This window comes from Agelaius phoeniceus, chromosome 28, assembly GCF_051311805.1.
Source record: "Agelaius phoeniceus isolate bAgePho1 chromosome 28, bAgePho1.hap1, whole genome shotgun sequence".
In the NCBI taxonomy this organism is placed as follows: Eukaryota; Metazoa; Chordata; class Aves; order Passeriformes; family Icteridae; genus Agelaius; species Agelaius phoeniceus.
The window spans coordinates 1,759,120-1,777,722 of NC_135292.1; the positions used below are offsets into that span (position 1 = coordinate 1,759,120).

General features: G+C 48.0%; 1 protein-coding gene across 1 annotated transcript; it reads left to right on the forward strand.

Moving 5' to 3' along the window:
* Positions 1 to 6,418: 6,418 nt before the first annotated feature.
* LOC143691881 (uncharacterized) lies at positions 6,419 to 9,937 on the forward strand. The gene is made up of 2 exons (XM_077191279.1): positions 6,419 to 6,553; positions 8,483 to 9,937. The coding sequence occupies exons 1-2, from the start codon at positions 6,545 to 6,547 to the stop codon at positions 9,455 to 9,457; spliced, it is 984 nt and encodes a 327-aa protein (XP_077047394.1). The 5' UTR covers positions 6,419 to 6,544; the 3' UTR covers positions 9,458 to 9,937.
* Positions 9,938 to 18,603: the final 8,666 nt, after the last annotated feature.

Sequence of the window (18,603 nt, forward strand, 5' to 3'; positions counted from 1 at the left end):
TAATAAAGCCTCTTATCTGGCTTTATTATCAAGCAGTGCAAGGTATTCCATGGGATTCACTACACTGTGTGACATCAGAGGGGCCGTGTGACATCACAGGGGTAGTGTGATTTCATGGGGGCAGTGTGACATCACAGAGATGGCTGTGTGACATCAGAGGGGCTGTGTGACATCACAGGGGCTATGTGACATCACAGGGGCTGTGTGACATCATGGGGGGTGTGTGACATCACAGCTGTCACTGTGACATCACAGGGATTGTGTGACATCAGAGGGGCCATGTGACATCACCGAGGCAGTGTGACATCACAGAGATGGCTGTATGACATCACAGGGGCTGTGTGACATTATGGGGGCAGTGTGACAACACAGGTGGCTGTGTGACATTATGCGGGCTGTGTGACATCACCAGGCTTTGTGACATCACGGGGGCTGTGTGACATGTAAAATCATTCCTGGAATATGTAAAGTAGTTTATGGGTATGCATGAGGGTCTATGAATATGCAACAGGCTGATGTAAGGGGAAAGGTATTTCAGGGGGATCCCAAAAGGTAACAGGGTGCCCACGTTTTCCAGTGGACCCAGTTGTCGGGTCCGGCTGTCTGTCTCTGCCCCGACACGGGTAGAGTGGTTCTTTGGTGGGCGCGATGCAAAGGACGAGTCTGGACTCTTCAGCTTTCGGTCTTCAGGTTGTTTATTATTTCTTATCTACAAAATTTTTCTGTCTGCCCAACAGAGGTCTGATCTGCAGGCAGTCACAGGCACTCTCTGACCACCCACGGGGCGGTCATGTCTTTTTATACTAAAACCTACGTATACAATATTTACCTTTATTTCCCAATGCTTTTTGCCCATGTTGGCAAGTGCACCTTCACCAGAAACCAATCTCTAAGTGCCAACATCATCACAGGAGATGGAGGACAAGAAGAAGAAAGAAGAAGGACAAGACACGCCCTGATCCCTCCATCTTGTCTCCATAACCCCCCTGTACCAAAAACCTTAAAGTCTGTATTTCACCCTCTAAATGTGTCTCTTTTACACCTTGTACTCTAAAGTGATTCTCTTGTCCTCAGACTCTTGTTACTTCTGTGGATGGATCAAAATCAAGCCACCAAGCACTCTTGGCAACATTCCAGGGTTTTCGAGACCCCCCAAGGGTTCTCCTGGCATCTCTGGACATCGGGAACGATGTGCTGAGATCCCACATCTCCCCCTTCTGTTTGCACCAAGAAGACTTCTTTGGCAACTTGACTCATGACACGTCTCACACACATAAAGATGCATGGGACAATGAGCATGAGGACTAAGAGTATCATTAAAATATAAAATCCCATTTTTAAAAACCCTCTCCATAAGGGAGAAAGATCAAAAAATCCCGCCACATCATCAATCCATGACCCAGTGATTTCGCCCAATTTCTTTATACTGTCTTTTATATTTTGAATGCTTTCATGAATTGATCTCGAATGATCTGAGAGATTCATGCAGCACATCCCCTCAAACTCTTCACATCCATGTCCACGAGCGAGCAATAGATAATCGATTGCTGCCCTATTTTGAAGAGTTGCCTCTCTCACACTGCTTACATCTTTCAACATGTCACTCAAAGCGAGAGAAACTGATTGAGCATGCTTGCTCAACCAACAACCCATGTGGTCCAGTTGAGTCAAGGCCACCCCCGACGCTGTCTGAGGTGAGAAAATTGCTGTCGCAATTCTCCTTGCCTTGTCCCAGGTGTACACTTCATCATCACAGTCTGCACTGTAATGTTGCAAGGACCTTTTCTCTTTGTGTTTTTGTTCTCTCAACACTTTTAAATCTGGTGACAACATTGAAATCCTCCCAATGCTGCATGGACCTCCTTTGGCATTTGCAGGAATGCCGTGCCAAATTCTGTCCCCACAAATTAAAAACAACCCACGTGGCAATTGCACTGGGACCTGGATTGATCCTTTGGCTGTCGTCACAGTGTGATTGCACCAAGCTGATGCATTTCTATAATATTCATGATTTGGTGTGACATCAATGCTATTGTTTGTCCTTGACACATTCGAATTTTCAAATTTCATGCATAGCTCCATTGTTGTGGACCCAAAAATCTCCAATTCCTGCGGTTCAGTAGAAGCTACAGGTAAAAGATGTGTCCACGCACACCATTCATTCACAGGATCTTTGATGACCTGTGAAATCTCCATTGGAGGATGCCCTGGAATTGGCCATTCGCCCACTGGCAACCCAACCATGCATGCCGTGAATGGTTTCCCTGGTTTCGAATGTGTCAGGCAGATACTTTCTAAATTTGCTGCCTGGGCTAATGTTTCCCAAACATTTTGTTTCGGCTGACTGACTGAGCTGGCATTGAGGGTTGAGTACTTGAGCGTTTCTTTTGAGTGGAAAGGGTTTGAACCATAGGGATTGAGGCTAGCATTGGGACCGGAGAGGGGGTGGAGCCCCGGGATGTCGAACCCCGAGTGTGGCCCCTTCTTTTCGCCCCAGACGTCACAGAGGATCGGACCCGCCCCCGACCTCGCTCCGCCGGCACTTCCCGCGCATGCGTGCCTTCGGGGACGCCCCCTGCCTCCCCTGTACTGACGTCACTGTCTCCGTCCCGCTCCACCTCCGAAGTCTCCTCCCTATCGTCTGTTCCTGCCCCTCTCTCCTCCTCCTCTGACGCTGTATCCACACCCCCCGCTGAAGCGCGCAGCCCCCTCCCCGCGGGTGTCCCCTTTCTCGCAGCGATTCGAGCCGATCTCCGGGTCCAGACTTCCGGGTCTGACGTCACCACCGCGCGTCTTCTGCGTCCCTTCACGGCAGCTCTCCGGAGCTCTGCAGCTGCTCCGTCCTTGCTGCCCGTGTCTGACGCTCCCGCGCCGGTTTGAGAGGTCTCCCCGGCCATTCCCTGAGCCTTGCTCGACCCGCGCGTCTTTGGCACCGCTCCAGAGGCGACTGTCGCTTTCGGCGTTGCGCTCGCAAGAGTCATATGGAAACCCGTGTCTCCCATTGCCTCCCCGCCCCCCCCGCCGGCCGCCGCCGCTTCCGCGCCGCCGCGCCTGCCGCGAGAGAGCGCATCCCCCCTCCCCGCTTGTTCCCTTTGAACCCCCCTCCCCGACTCCGCCACGTTTTCCACCTCCTCCCCCCCTGATTCCTGCGAATCGGGACAGTACACTCCGGAAGGGTGGCCTGTCTCCTCGATGTCGCTGGGAGAAAACTTTATTTCATCAGGAAGAGGAATGGTATCATCAGTGTCTGAGTCGGAGTCTGAAATCCCTGTATTCTCTGTGGTTTCAGGGTGCTTTAGGGTTCCCTTGGGTTTTCGGGATGGTGGGACTGAGGGCAATGACATTTTCCCTTGTACCCTTTTCTCGGGCACCTTTTCCCCCGGGCTAATTGAGATCAGAGCCAATTTCTGCTTGGAACCTTGCTCTGCTCCCTCCGCCCCTCTGGGACCTGCAACAACTTGTTGCCTGGCTGACCCCCTAAATTGAGTTGAGGTCGCCTCTAACATAATTCTTGCTGAGGACAGCAACTTTAAGGCTGTTTTATCCTCATTGATGGCTAGAAAATATAGGTGTCTGTTAACTTCTTGCCAAAAGCCTACTTCAAATAACAGCCTTATTTCGGAGTACGGGTAATTACACCGCACCCATAGCAATAATTCTCTAAGCTTTTTCTTTGGGATCCCCTTAGTGTGTGTGTCTGCCACGCCTTGTAGGTCGGACAGAATTTCTATTTGTTCCTGGGAAAGTGTACCCCCCATGTTCTTAATTCTTGACCTTCTCACCGAATTCCTGTCGTCAGAGCAGTCCGGAGGCTCCTGGTCTCTGGCCTGCAGGTCACAGGAGATGGATCCGGAGGCGCCTTTCCGATTCCGATCCGGGCTGTCCTGCTACGAACTTTCTTCGGCTGAGGTGGAGTGCGATGTTTTCTGCGGCTGCTGCGTTTTCAGAGTCTCCTGGCTGCTTTCTGGCTGTTTTCCCAAGGAGTTATCAGGCTCTCCTGGGAATGAGTCCAACTCGGGAGCTGCTCACTCGGTGCTTCAAGGCTGCCCCTGTGCAAGAGGTGCACAGCAGAGCTCACCGTGGCTCAGCGAAGGCTGCTGGATGCTGCTGGATCGCCGGTCGCTGCCGAGCTGCTCCCCGGGTCGCCGCCGGGTGCCCACCGGTGCCGGTGCCCACGGGGTGCCCACCCAGGGACGCCAAATGTCGGGTCCGGCTGTCTGTCTCTGCCCCGACACGGGTAGAGTGGTTCTTTGGTGGGCGCGATGCAAAGGACGAGTCTGGACTCTTCAGCTTTCGGTCTTCAGGTTGTTTATTATTTCTTATCTACAAAATTTTTCTGTCTGCCCAACAGAGGTCTGATCTGCAGGCAGTCACAGGCACTCTCTGACCACCCACGGGGCGGTCATGTCTTTTTATACTAAAACCTACGTATACAATATTTACCTTTATTTCCCAATGCTTTTTGCCCATGTTGGCAAGTGCACCTTCACCAGAAACCAATCTCTAAGTGCCAACATCATCACAGGAGATGGAGGACAAGAAGAAGAAAGAAGAAGGACAAGACACGCCCTGATCCCTCCATCTTGTCTCCATAACCCCCCTGTACCAAAAACCTTAAAGTCTGTATTTCACCCTCTAAATGTGTCTCTTTTACACCTTGTACTCTAAAGTGATTCTCTTGTCCTCAGACTCTTGTTACTTCTGTGGATGGATCAAAATCAAGCCACCAAGCACTCTTGGCAACATTCCAGGGTTTTCGAGACCCCCAAGGGTTCTCCTGGCATCTCTGGACATCGGGAACGATGTGCTGAGATCCCACACCCAGTAAGGTGTCAGTTATCCCAGTATGATCCCCCAGTCATGCCCAGTAGATCCCAGTTGCCTCCAGCAGGCATCCAGTCCTTCCCAGTTCCTCCAGTTTGCTTGCAGCATCATCCCAGTTTCCCTCAGCTGCTCCCAGTAGCCCAAACTGTGATCCCAGTCGCTCCCTTTCAACCCCAATATGATCCCAGTAAGCTCCAGTTTGATCCCAGTCACACACCAGCCTTCCCAGTGTGGTCCCAGTATAATCCCAGTTGCTTCCAGTCTCTCCCAGTATGGTCCCAGCTGCCTCCAGTGTGGTTCCAGTTGCTTCCTAGATCAGCCCAGTCAGTCCCAGTATGATGCCATTTGCTGCCAGCGTGCTCCCAGTTGCTCCCAGTCAGGCCCAGTCTGGGGAATGATGTGCAGGGTGTGCTCCCAGTCCCTCTCAGATCCTCCCAGTATTAGTCCACTCCCTCCCAGTATGATCCAAATATGGCCCCAGTGTGCTCCCAGTTACTGCCAGAATAAACCAGTTTTGCTCCACATGGTTCCAGTCACTCTCTTTCACCCACACTTTTGTTCCAGTCACTCCCTGTATCTCCCAGTGTACCCCAGCTCCCTTCAGCATGTTGCCAGGCACTCCCAGTATTCTCCAGTATGATCCAATTTCCTCCCAGCCACTGCCAGTCAGCCTCAGTGTAGTGGCACTCACTGCCAGTATGATCCCGGTGACCTCCAGAATGGTCCCAGTTCATCCCAGGATAAGTCCAGCAGTTTCCAATCACCCGCAGTGTGCACCCAGTTCCTCCCAGTTGCTCCTAGCATGATCCCAGTTGCGCACAGCTACTCCCGGGCATGCTTAGCACCATCCCAGTCACGGCCAGTATATCCCATTTGCCGCTAAAATGGTCTCAATTGCCCCCCTCAGGCTCCTGCTCACTCCTAGTATGATCCCAGTATGATGTCAGTACAAACCCAGTACAGTCCCAGTCACTCCCAGTATGATCCCAGTATGATGTCAATACAAACCCAGCACAGCCCCAGTCACTCCCAGTACGATCCCAGTGCAGCCCAGTCCCTGGCAGTGCTGCCACTGCTGGGATCCCCCAGGCCTGTGTGCGTTCCCCCCTGGCGGATGTGCCGAGAGGAGCCCCAAGGGCTGGCAGGGGCCAGGCAGGGTCCCCAGCAAGGCCCAGTTTGGATGTGCAGCCCCCAGTTTGCCCAGTTTGCCTCTCCTTTGGCCCGGGCCGGGTTCCCCCCGCCCGCAGCGGCTGGGAGCAGCCGAGAGCCCCGCGCTGCCCATGCCGACCTAGCCCGGCTCCATGGCCGCTGCTGCCGCGGGCTTCGAGGGCTGCGGGAACGGGGCACCGAGGGTGTGGCTGCTGCTGGGGGAGGAGGAGGAGGGAGGGAAGGGCAGGGATGGAGGGGGAGGAGGAGGCGGGGTAAGGGGGGAAAAGGAGGAGAAGGAATGGAAGGGGCGGGATGGAGGAGGAGAAGGAGGTGGGGATAAGACAGGGGAAGGAGGAGGAGGGGGGATGGAAGAGGAGGAGCGGGAGGAGAAAGAGCAGTGAAGGAGGCGGGGTTAGAGGGCAGGAGGAGAAGGAGGTGGAGATAAGACAGTGGAGGAGCGGGAGGAAGAGGAGGGACAAGGGCAGATCAAGGCTGAGCTGCGGGAGCCACGCGGTCTCGAGCCCTGCCTGAATTCGCAGCCCCCACCTGTGGGATCATCGCCCCCCCCCCCATGGCTCCGGTGAGCGGGGAGGGGGAGCCCGGCCCGGATATCCCGGGGGGTCCCTGGGTTGGGTTTTTGGGGGGATGTTTGGAGAATGAAGAAGTCCAAGGCTGAGCGGAAAAGGCCCCTCGGGGGGACATCGGGGGGTGGCGGTGGCGGCTGCCGGCAGAGGCAGCCTGGAGGAGCAGAGCCCTGTGTGCCCCAGGAGGCCAAAGTGGGGAGGCCAGAGAGGGGGGAGTGCCGCCATTGGCGGGAGCCTCAAGAGCCTGGAGAGGGGCAGGGGGGACTCCTTGGAGCCGCTGCAGCCCAGAGCAGAGAATGAGGGGAGAAGGGAGCCCGGGAGCCCAAACAGCCCCGGCATCCCGAAATGGGGAGGGCCAAGAGGGGGGAGCTTTTGGGATTGCTGGGACTGCCAGCAGCCTGGGCAGGGCAGGCACCCAGGAGAAGGGGGGACCCCCAATCCAAGCGTGACCGCAGCAGCTGGGACAGGGGGTAACCCCTGAACACCAGAGGGGAGGGACCAGGGACGGGGAACCCCTGGGAGGCTTTTTCAGGGCTGAATCTTGGTGTTTGGGAGGTTTTTCTGGAGCCCAGATGGCCGGACTAGAGATGTACCTGGGCAGAGAGACCTTCAAATTCAACGTGTGTTGGGGTAGATGAAACAGGAAAGCCTTATAAATATTATTGTCTGACCTTTCATTCCAATCTTGCTTATAGTTACTATATTCTCAAAAGCTTTTGAGAATATAGGAACTCTAAGCAAGATTGGAATGAAAGCAAGCTTTTAGATACCTTAGATACTGAACAAATGGAAAACAATGGTGTGGCCCGACTGAAGGTAATCCCCTTCTGATGAAACAATTCCCTCTGTTTGCAGACAGGTCCAAGGGTCAGAGCAGACCCTACTAGCTCAGCAGAAGCGCTCCAAAGAGTAGATTTTAGGGTTCAAAATGTAACACAGTATTGTGATAAATGAGTTCACTGGATTTAAGGATCATACTTTTTTTTTATTATTATTATTTTGCAAGCAAGGACAAGCAAAGTTAAGCGCTGGGCGGCTGGGAGTCTCCGCTCCTCTAGGCTCGCGCCGTTCCTATCCCCAAAGTTCACCTTCTATTGCCTTCTTCTCCCGGGTCCAGGGATGACGTGGTCTGTTTTTTGCGCTTGCTTGTTCAGTTGCTAGGGGGTCTTTTTCTGCCTTCTGGTGGTTGTGGGATGAAGGCTCCAAGTCTTCCTCTTTAACCGCTGAGTGAACTTTTCCTTATAAGGCGTACCTTTACAGTGGAATTTTCAGAACACTATACGATTCCTGCAAGCTTAAGCAATTCTTGTGAGTTTAGGAATTGTTGTTACAGCCTTCCTCTGTGACCTCTGGGTGAACTTTTCCTTACAAGGTATATCTTTACCAAGGAATTCCCAAAGCACTATACGATTCCTGCAAGCCAAGCAACCATATGTGGCTGCACATTTAAGAATCAAGCGGTTTTAGCTATTTAGTTATTGCTTTTACATTGTATAATTATTTAGCTATTGATTTAATTAATGAACAAATATATTGCTACTTATTACAGTATGGTGATGTAATGATTTTTATAGGCTGTATGTAATTGTTATAGGATTTGTATCTTGTACTGGATTGGTTAATGAAAAATAGAATATTTACACAGAAGAAGAATTATTGTATTGTAACAGGAACCTTACTCTCTTACGCTCTTCCCCTCTTACTCTCTCACCCTCTCATCCTCTCATCCTCTCTCCCCCTCTCTTCTCTCAGGCCTGCTCCAAGCTGTGCCTGGCAGCTCCAAGCAGGGCCCTGCACCCAGGCCCTTTGCAATAAACCGCAAGTTCCATGACCTGGCTCCAGAGATCTCTTGTCTCCGTCCATCCCGACCGTGCTACCCCCGATGCTCCTACAAACGTGCTCATCCCTTGTTTTCCCCAAACCAGGATTTCCCATTGCCAACCCCTGGGAGGCTGCGAGGAAGAGGGAGACGCCCCGGGACACTGAGGCAGGTGAGGAGGAAGTCAGTGCCCCTTTCCCCTCTGTGCTGCTCCATCTCCCAGCCCAGCACAGCCCCTGGCTTCAGCACAGCCCTGGGGGGATCTCGATGCCCTTGCCTGTGGCACGGAGGCAAATCCCATGCTGTCCTTGTCCTTCCTCGCCCAGAGCAGGAGCTGAGCATGGAGAGCAGGGAGGACAAATGCCTGCGGCAGAACCTGGTGGCAGAGGCCGTTTTGAGCGGCTCCACGGCGCAGGAAGCCAACGGGGAGGAAAAGGCCCGGAGATGCTGCACGAGGAGGGGCTGCAAACGCAGATGGCGGGGATGTGAGGGGGAAAGAGGCAGCCTGGGCTGGGAAGGCAGCCGGAGATGGAGCCAGAGCTCGGAGCTAGTGCTCCATGAGCAGCTCCATGATGGGGAGAAGCCCCACACGTGCGTGGAGTGTGGGAAGAGCTTCAGGTGGAGCTCCAGCCTGATCGTGCACCAGAGGACCCACACTGGGGAGAGACCCTATGAGTGTGGGGAGTGCGGGAAGAGGTTTCAGACCAGCTCCAGTCTCCTCCAGCACTATCAGAGTCACACAGAGGAGAGGCCCTTCCAATGCCCCGACTGCGGGAAGAGATTCAAGCACAACTGCAACCTCGTCAGGCACCAGCGCATCCACACTGGGGAGAGGCCCTACGAGTGTGATAAATGCAGGAAGAGGTTTCTGACCAGCTCCAATCTCCTCCTGCACTATCGGATTCACACAGAGGAGAGGCCCTTCCGCTGCCCTGACTGCGGGAAGGGATTCAAGTACAACTCCCACCTCGTCACCCACCAGCGCATCCACACTGGGGAGAGGCCCTACGAGTGTCCCCAGTGTGGGAAGAGCTTCTCACAGAGCTCTAACTTGACCAAACATCAACGGAGGCACCGGTAAGGGAAGCCCTGCGAGTGCCCCGAGTGCGGGAAGAGCTTCGTGCGCTGCTGCAGCTCCATCCCCCACTGGAGGAGGCACTTTGGGCACAGCCCTGGTCACTCGCATTCCCTGTGATCCATGTTGGGAACACGCCTGGCTGCTTCTACTTTTGGTTTGGCCTGAATTTTTTTCTCTTCTCCATCTCTCTCTACTCCAAAAGTCCGGAGGGATGGAACAGTCACCTCAAAACCACTCAAATTCCACTGAAAATAACTGAATTTTAACCCAAAAAGGCTCAATTCCACCTCAGATTGCTTGTTCCTTCCTCAAAAAACTCAATCCCAGGCCAAACTCACTCCATTCCACAGCTGTCAAGTTGAGATGGAGTTGGAAGGAGATTGGGAGAAGTGGGATCTCAATATGGAGCAGTGGGATGGGGATTGTGTGTGCCTGGGTGTGTGGGATGTATTTGATAGCAAATAAAACTTTCAGAGTTACTGATTTCTGTCCCGTTCATTTTCAGTCAGTTCTGTTTGCAGAGTGCCACCTTCTCAGCTGATTCAATTCCTATAAAAGTCCCATTTTTTAAATCATCTAACCCAAACAATCCAAAAACCAATATCAAAATAAAACCACCCGCACACAATTAATGTTTTAAAAATAATTTTAATTTTTCAAGAGTACTTAAGGATGTTATTAAAGTTTAATTGTTTGGTTGAAATGTCTGAGAAATTATAGTGGTGTTTGGTGTTGTGTTTAGTATATTTGTAATATGAATTGTTTAACTAAGATGTGTTAGATTGCATGGTAGTTTCTTTAGATATTTTTTATCTAAAGTACATTAGTCATTGAGTTAAAATTTTCAAAAGGTATTTCTTGATATATAATTTGTTTATTTATATGCATTAGTAATATTATAGTAATAGTTATTGTTGGTTTGAGTTGAATCATTGTTGGTGTATTGTAAAAGAAGAGTTGAGATTTTTTCTATTTTATTTTTACTATAATTTATTTAATTTCAATTATTACTTCTTTGTTTATAATTTTATTGCAATTTGTTGAGGGGATAGGAAGGAAGCTCAAGGGCAGGAACATTTTTTCCTGGCTGGGAACTGGAATTCCAGATCCTGGGAGTGTGTGCAGGACCCCACAGACTGGGATCAAATATGGGCTGGGATCACCTGGACTGGGATCACATGGATGGGGATCGTGTGGATCAGAACCCTCCAGACCAGGATAGCCTGAAGTGGGATCAAATATGGACTGGGACTGTATGGACTGGGATCCCAGGGACTGGGACCATATGGATCAGGACCACACAGACTGGGATCAAATATGGGCTGGGACTGTTTTTTAAAGTAAATTATATATATATTTTTAATATATATATTTTATATATATATCTATTTAAATATATATATAAATTATATATATATTTTGTTATATAGTTTTTATTTCTGTCGTTAATTAAGCTTGTGAAAAGGCTGCTTGTGTTAAACTGCCTGCTTGGATGGGATAACATCCAATGCACCCAGGATGAGGACACCTGTACAGATCTGCCAACTATCAGCACTCCCCGTCTGAAGGCAGAGTGCAACAAGGCCCAAAACCTGGAGGTGATAAAGAGAATGGACTAAAAGCACAACCAAGGAATCTGCATGCTCTAAAAAGGCAGATCCAAGGAAGAGCCATGCTAAACAGTTCTTGGAAGATGTAAACTAGTTTGGGGGAAAGTTTGCTGTGCATGAGGGTCTGTGAATATGCCCCAGGCTGATGTAAGGGGAAAGGTATTTCAGGGGATCCCTGAAGGTAACAGGGTGCTCCTGGCTGAGCGCCAAGATGCACCCGGCCGTAATAACCTTTGCTCCATGGTCCTGGTCTCCCATTAAACTTTTATTAAAGTCCTTTATTAAACTGTTTACATTTTCACAGGAGAGTGAACGTGTTTTTCACAGGCAGCTTCACAGAAACTGGAACACGTGGGGGTTCCCAGGAGTGGGCACTGCTGATCCAGGGCATGGAGGCGCTGCCTGCAATCGTCCATAACCGCCCATAAGGAGCCTCCAGGGCTTTACCCTCCATGAGCTGCAGCAGACGTGTCGGGAAAGGTGACAAGAGCCCGTGGAATGGTGCTTGTTGCAGGCAGATTGGCCACTTGCAGCTCTTCAAAACTGCCTCCCGTGAAAAATGAAAAAACTTCAACCATTCAAAAGTGTGAAAAACACGTTCACTCTCCTGTGAAAATCTAAAAAGTTTATTAAGGGACAATGGGAGACCAGGACCATGGAGCAAAGGTTATTATGGCCGGGTGCATCTTGGCACTCAGCCAGGAGCACCCTGTTTCCTTCAGGGATCCCCTGAAATACCTTTCCCCTTACATCAGCCTGGTGCATATTCCTAGACCCTCATGCACAGCAACTGGGAAGGGTTTAACACTTTACTGGGTATATTAGCGTTCAGAAACACATAATCACCAGAATGATTATATGTAGGTGCTTTTATTGAAGAGCTCTGGGTGTCAGGGGTACCAACCCAAATCTGACTCCGACATGGGTTTGGGATGAACATGTTTTTATATTCTATCCTTATATAACTTTCATGTTAATGATTAAACTTATATTGTTCTATTGTATACATAGATTTCAACCAAGCATGGGCTCCTTGTGGCCCCCCTCAAACTTCAAACATAGTTTCTCATGATTCTTCTTATGATTAAACAATAATTATATTTAATTACTAAACAATCATCACATCTAACAATTATATCATTTATCATGTTCTGCTTACGCAGGTGCAATTTCACATGATCTGGCAAGCACAAAGCCTAACGTTTTCAGAGTCTATTTTTGACATTTTTCCAGGGCCCCACTATCATTCTCCCCCCTTTGAAAGCATTTTCACTTCACTATAGGTGTAAATGTTTTCACTTGATATAGTCCTTTATTTCTCAATTTATTCTTGACGTTCTTCATGTCCATGGTTGATGTAAACGTTGTCGTGGATGCTGTCACGCACTGGAGAACCAGAAGATGGTGGGCGTGGATCTCGTGTCAGAGCCTTTATTATCTTCTGGTTCCAGGACGTTTTCTTCTGTATCTCTCCCTTTAAGATGCTGTGAACTAACCAAATTGCTAAGAATACAATTAGTAAGATTATCACAGTCTCAATGACAGATTTAATCCATCAACTCACATTCCACCCTAACCCTTTAAAGACTTTGCCTAGCCAGGTCGTAGTCAAATCCTTTTGCTCTTCTTGTGCTTCATGCTCTATTTGTTTCAACTGATTGATGTCATATTCTACATCTGCAGTTACATTTGGGATGTGAACGCAGCAATGACCAACCCGTCCCTTTAAAAAATCCACATACTCCATGCTCTTTCAGGGGTAACAAATCTAAGGCTAATCGATTTTGTAAAGTCATTTTTGTGGTGGCTTGTAATTGTACGTTTAATTCTTTAAATCCTTCCCGGGTGACTCTTGCCATTCTATCTACCTGACCTGTAAGTTTGTACAGCATCTCCCTACTCTGATAGTTTGCTATAGGACCAAGTAATGACTCTAGGGCCCACCCAAATTTCACTCCACCAGAGGGTTCTTGCCAAGTGTCATCTGGATTTTCATTGTCTAGAACTTCTCGTCTTGCTCTTATCTGCACAAGTTCATGTTTTCCGTTAAATGGGGACTTTTTCCAAATTGGAGATGAGGTTGGGAGGCCTAAAGTAATTTCCTTTACTTTCCCATCTACAGGCAGATGTGTTGTCCAGGTGCCATCGCTTGCTGCCCATACAAATTGTCCTGGACCTCGGACTGTTCTCCTGGTACATCCTACAACTACTTTATAATTCACTCTGCCTTGTTTATGTTTGATCCCTCTGCAAGCACAGCCAGTTTGTAGGGCTATTGCCAGGGGTGGCATCTGCTTTATCTCTGCATCAGCAGAAGTGCAGTCATAAGTTTTATTACATGCCCACCAACTTACTTTGTCTGCCCTCGTTCTGCTACTGGTGGCAGTGTTTGTTACTGCTGGATCTGTTTCATTCTCGGGGCCTTCCCACTTAATGCCCCAAGGGGTGTTTGCCATACATTGGAATCTTTGAAGGATACTCACAGACCACGCACTGTCCCAAGGCTCTGTCTGATCTTTCTGATCCTTGGCCTCACACTTCCATACCAGAGTGGTTTCTGTAACATTTTCTATAATCTTTTTATAGTGTGGCAAATAGCATTGCCATTGTGTGATGCCTGCTGATTCTCCCATAGGGGTTCCTAGTCTGCCATCACTTAGAATACAGTCTTTCTGGCCCATGGGTCTCATCCATGTTCCTATTTTCTCCCAAGTTTCCTTGACTACTTGCCTCAACTCAGGTACTCATTTACATGCAATTGTTTTGTTCTTTTGTATTTCAGGTAGTTTTGATGTTATGATTCCCCAATTTACTGGGTCTCCTGCTGCCTTTGGTATTGGCAGACAGGCAGTTATTCTACAGGTGTTTTGCATTTGGCAAAGTCTTTGACTAATCCAATCATTACATTCTCAGCCCAAACTGCATTAGAAACCTTTATCGCCTGTGTTTCTGCTTGTACCTCTCTCTTCATTCTAGAATGAAAAGTGTTTAGTTGATCTTTTTGCATTCCACATCCCAAAGACATTAATGACCATAACATTGGCACAATTACTGATAGCATTCTCAAAGTAATTAAACACATCTTATCTGCAGCCTTGTTGGTTCCACAGTTTACACAGTCCGTGATCCAGGATGGATTTTCTTCACTCGGGTGTAGTGAATCCAGGGGTCCACGCCGGCTACTTTGGCTGCTGTAAAGGTGGTCAGCAGTACCTGATGGGCTCCACTCCACTTTTCTTTCAGCGGTTCTTCGTTCCAGTTCTTGATGTACACCTCGTCTCCTGGATGTATGTTATGAACTGGGTTCTCGAGAGTCAGCGGTCTATTCCGCACGAGGATGCTCCGGAGCCGAGCTAAAGTTTTCCCAAGAGACAGAACATAATTATACACTTCCTGCTTTCCTGTGACGTGCACATTAGGGTTAGGCTCAGGAGATTCACATGGTTTCCCATGCAATATCTCATAAGGACTGACTGACATCCCACTCCTAGGCTTTATCCGAATCCTCAGCAGTGCTATTGGCAAAGCCTGGGGCCATTGCAATTTGGCTTCTTGGCATATTTTACTGATTTGCCACTTTAGTGTCTGATTCATCCTCTCTACCTGTCCACTTGACTGGGGTCTCCATGGTGTGTGGAGGTCCCAAGTTATCCCCAGCAATCTACTTACCTCTCTTACTACTGTAGCTATGAAATGGGGCCCCCTATCTGATGATACCCCTAGGGGTACCCCGAAACTGGGAATAATCTCCTGTAGTAACCACTTTACTGTTTCCTTTGCTTGGTTGGTGCGACAGGGAAGGGCTTCTGGCCACCCAGAGAATGTGTCAACCCCCACTAACAGGTATTTGTATCCTCGAGTTCTTGGCAGTTCTACAAAATCTACCTGCCAATAGTCTCCTGGCTCTATTCCTATCCCAATTCTTCCTAGCTGTGCTTGTCACCTAGCCACTGGGTTGTTTTTCAAGCAGATATCACGTTTTGACATTACTGATTTTGCCATTGTTAACATCTGTACTGAAATTAAACTCTGCTTTAGCAATTTTACCAATGCCTCTGCTCCCCAGTGACATTCGTTATGTTTAATTTGTAGAACTTCTCTCATTATCAAGGGGGGTACCACTATCTGTCCTTGTGCAGTCACATACCATCCCTCTGAATTCTTTTGTGCATTTAGCAAACGTGCCGGTCTCTCATCTTCTACTGAATATTTTGGTTCTGGAGGCAAATTGAATTGGGATACATTAAGCTTTAAAGGTATCAATGCCATTGTTGTTTGCACCTCTCGAGCAACCTGTCAGGCTGCCCAGTCTGCCTTTCGATTTCCCTCACAGATTTTGGAGTTTCCTGATTGCTGTGCTTTGCAGTGTATGATTGCCACTTGTTCAGGTTTTTGTACTGATTTTATCAATTGCAGGACTGCATCCTGATGTTTAATGTGCATACCCAGAGAAGGACAATAGTCCTCTTTCTTTCCACAGTGCTCTGTGTACATGCACCACTCCAAAAGCATATTTTGAGTCAGTCCAGATATTTACCTTTTTCCCTTCACTTAATTCTAGTGCCCTGGTTAAGGCAACCAGTTCTGCCTTCTGGGCAGATGTATTTGGTGGTAATGCCTTTGCCTCCACTGCTATACTGACTGTTGTTACTGCATACCCAGCGTATCTGGTTCCGTTTTCCACAAAGCTGCTCCCATCTGTAAACAGCTCCCACTCTGGCTGCTCTAGTGGGACGTCTTTCAGGTCTTCTCTTGCTGAGTAGGTGTACTCTATTACCTCCACACAGTCATGCTCTAATGGGCCTTCCTCAGTTGTGGTACCTAGGAACAAAGCTGGATTCAAAAGGTTAGTTGTTTTTAATGTGACATCACCCTGCTCAGTCAGGACTACCTGGAATTTCATCATCCTGCTTGGGGATAGCCAATGGCCCCCTTCTGCTCTAAGACAGTGGTTACCATGTGTGGTACATTGACATCCATGTGCCTTCCCATCGTGAGCTTCCTGGCTTCTTGTATCAGCATCACAGTGGCTGCGACTGCCCGCAGACATGGAGGCCACCCAGCACTTATGCTGTCAAGTTGTTTGGAAAAGTAGCCCAGCGGCCTTTTCCAGCTTCCCAGACCTTGGGTCAGGACTCCTAGTGCTAGGCGCAGCCTTTCATGGACAAACAGCTGAAAATCTTTAGACAGATCAGGTAACCCTAATGCTGGAGCAGTTGTCAGTGCTTCCTTTAATTTTAGGAAGGCTTCTTTCTGTGGTTTGCCCCAGGTGAATGGCTGCATCTTCTGAGCTTCACACAGGGGTTTCACAATCAGTCCATAGTCCATGATCCACAGGCGACACCATCCTGCCATCCCGAGGAAGACTCGCAGCTCATGTAGATTCTGGGGCTCTGGAATAGCACAAATAGCTTGGATACGGTTAGTGCCTAGTTTTCATTGCCCTTGTGAAATTTCACATCCCAGGTAGATCACAGTCTGTTGGGCAATTTGTGCCTTTCCTCTGGGTACTTTATAACCTCCCATTCCCAGGGAATTTAAAATCTCAATGGTTACCTTTATACAGGTTGCTTTTCTTCTGTAGCTATTAGTATATCATCAACATACTGCAACAACAGGTATTGGTCTCTTGGTACTTGCCCACTCTCGGTCCAAATCTCCAGCTCCTTTGCCAGTTGGTTTCCAAACAGGGTTGGCGAGTTCTTATATTGTGTCCAGGTGAGCTGGGTCTTTCTCCCATTCCCTGGGTTTTCCCACTCACAGGCAAACAGTTTCCTACTTTCTTTGTCAAGGGGGATGCAGAAAAAGGCATCTTTTAAATCAATTTCAGTAAACCACTTATATATCTCCTTTATGGATGTTAGCAATGTGTAAGGATTTGTTACCACTGGAGAAATGTCCTTTGTTATTGTATTTATTGCTCTCAAATCCTGCACTAATCTATATTCACCATTTGGCTTCTTTACTGGAAATATTGGTGTATAAAATTCTGATTCACATTCTTCTAAAATTTGGTATTTCAATAATTTCTCAATAATCTTTACAATTCCTTGCCGTGCTTCTGGTTTTATGGGATACTCTTTGACTTGTAGAGCCCTCGCCCCTTCTTTTAACTCTACATGCACTGGTTGTGCCAATTTAGATTTCCCTGGTATATCTGTCTCCCATACAGAGGGAATCAATGCATCTTCTACCTCCCTAGGGATAGAGGGAACAGGTTTTTCTTTGATCATTAAAATCTGTCCCGTCTTTGATTCAGGTATTTTCATTATAAGCTCTCCATTTTCAAAGGTTATTACAGCATCAAGTTTCGCTAGCAAATCTCTCCCTAAAAGTGGAATTGGACACTCAGGTACGTATAGGAATTCGTGTGTTATAACTTTGTTCCCAAAACACAAATCTAGGGGTTGCAAGAATGGCTGTTTTTCCTCTTTCCCTGTAGCGCCGCCTATTGTTGTTTCCTTGTCCCCAATTTGTCCTTGCAAATCATTCAATACCGAGTAAGTAGCTCCTGTATCTATTAGAAATTTGACCTCTTTATGTCCTAATTGTTTATTTATAACAGGTTCCTTAACTTGTTCTACTGGCTCTATGTCTAGTCAGCTGGTATACTCCCCCAAAACCATCCCCTTGGTAACCTGCTGGCACTGATTGCCCTGGTGAAACTGGTTGTTCAAGTCTGGACATTGTCTCTTCCAGTGCCCCTCCCGCTTGCAATACGCACATTGATTTAGGTTTAACCCCTGCGTGACTGGTCTCTTATTTTGACTATTCCTGCTACATCCCCTCAAATTTGGGTTCCCTTTTCCTTGTATTACTGCCAACAGATTCTGCTGCTGCCTTTTACTAGCTTCTCTTTTGCGATTGTTATATACCTTCCAGGCTACCTCAAGTAGCTTATCCAAATTCCTTAGTTCTTCCCCTTCTAATTTTGCAATTTTCTACGAATATTGTCCTGTGACTGGCCCAAGAATATGAGAGCGAGCTGAACCTTTGCTTGTTCTGTGTCCATTTGGAGATCTGTATATTTTCTTGCTACCTCCTTAAGCCTCTCCAAAAACGCAGTGGGAGATTCCTTCTTTTCCTGCCGAACTTCATATAGTTTAGACTAATTTATAGTTTTGGGCACAGCATTCTGAACTCCTATTTGGATCCACTCTTGATATTTCCATAGTCTCCCCATATCGCAAAATAAATTAGGGTCCCAATTTGGATCCTCAGTTGGGAAATTCTCATCTAAATTCCCTGTTATGAGTCCTTTTCTGATGTGCTCTCTTGCCCTTTCTTTGGCTGCCTTAAGTACCATCTCTTTCTCAGTAGAATCCATCAAAGTATCTAATATTAATATATTAGATATATTAATATATTATATATAGATATATATTAGATATATTATTATACTATATATATATATATATATATTAATATACATATTATTGTATGTCATCCCAGTCAGGATTTTGAGGTTTTTATAACCATTTTTACTACTCATGCCATTTTATCAGGATTTTCTCTATGAATTCTGGCTGATTGTTTCCA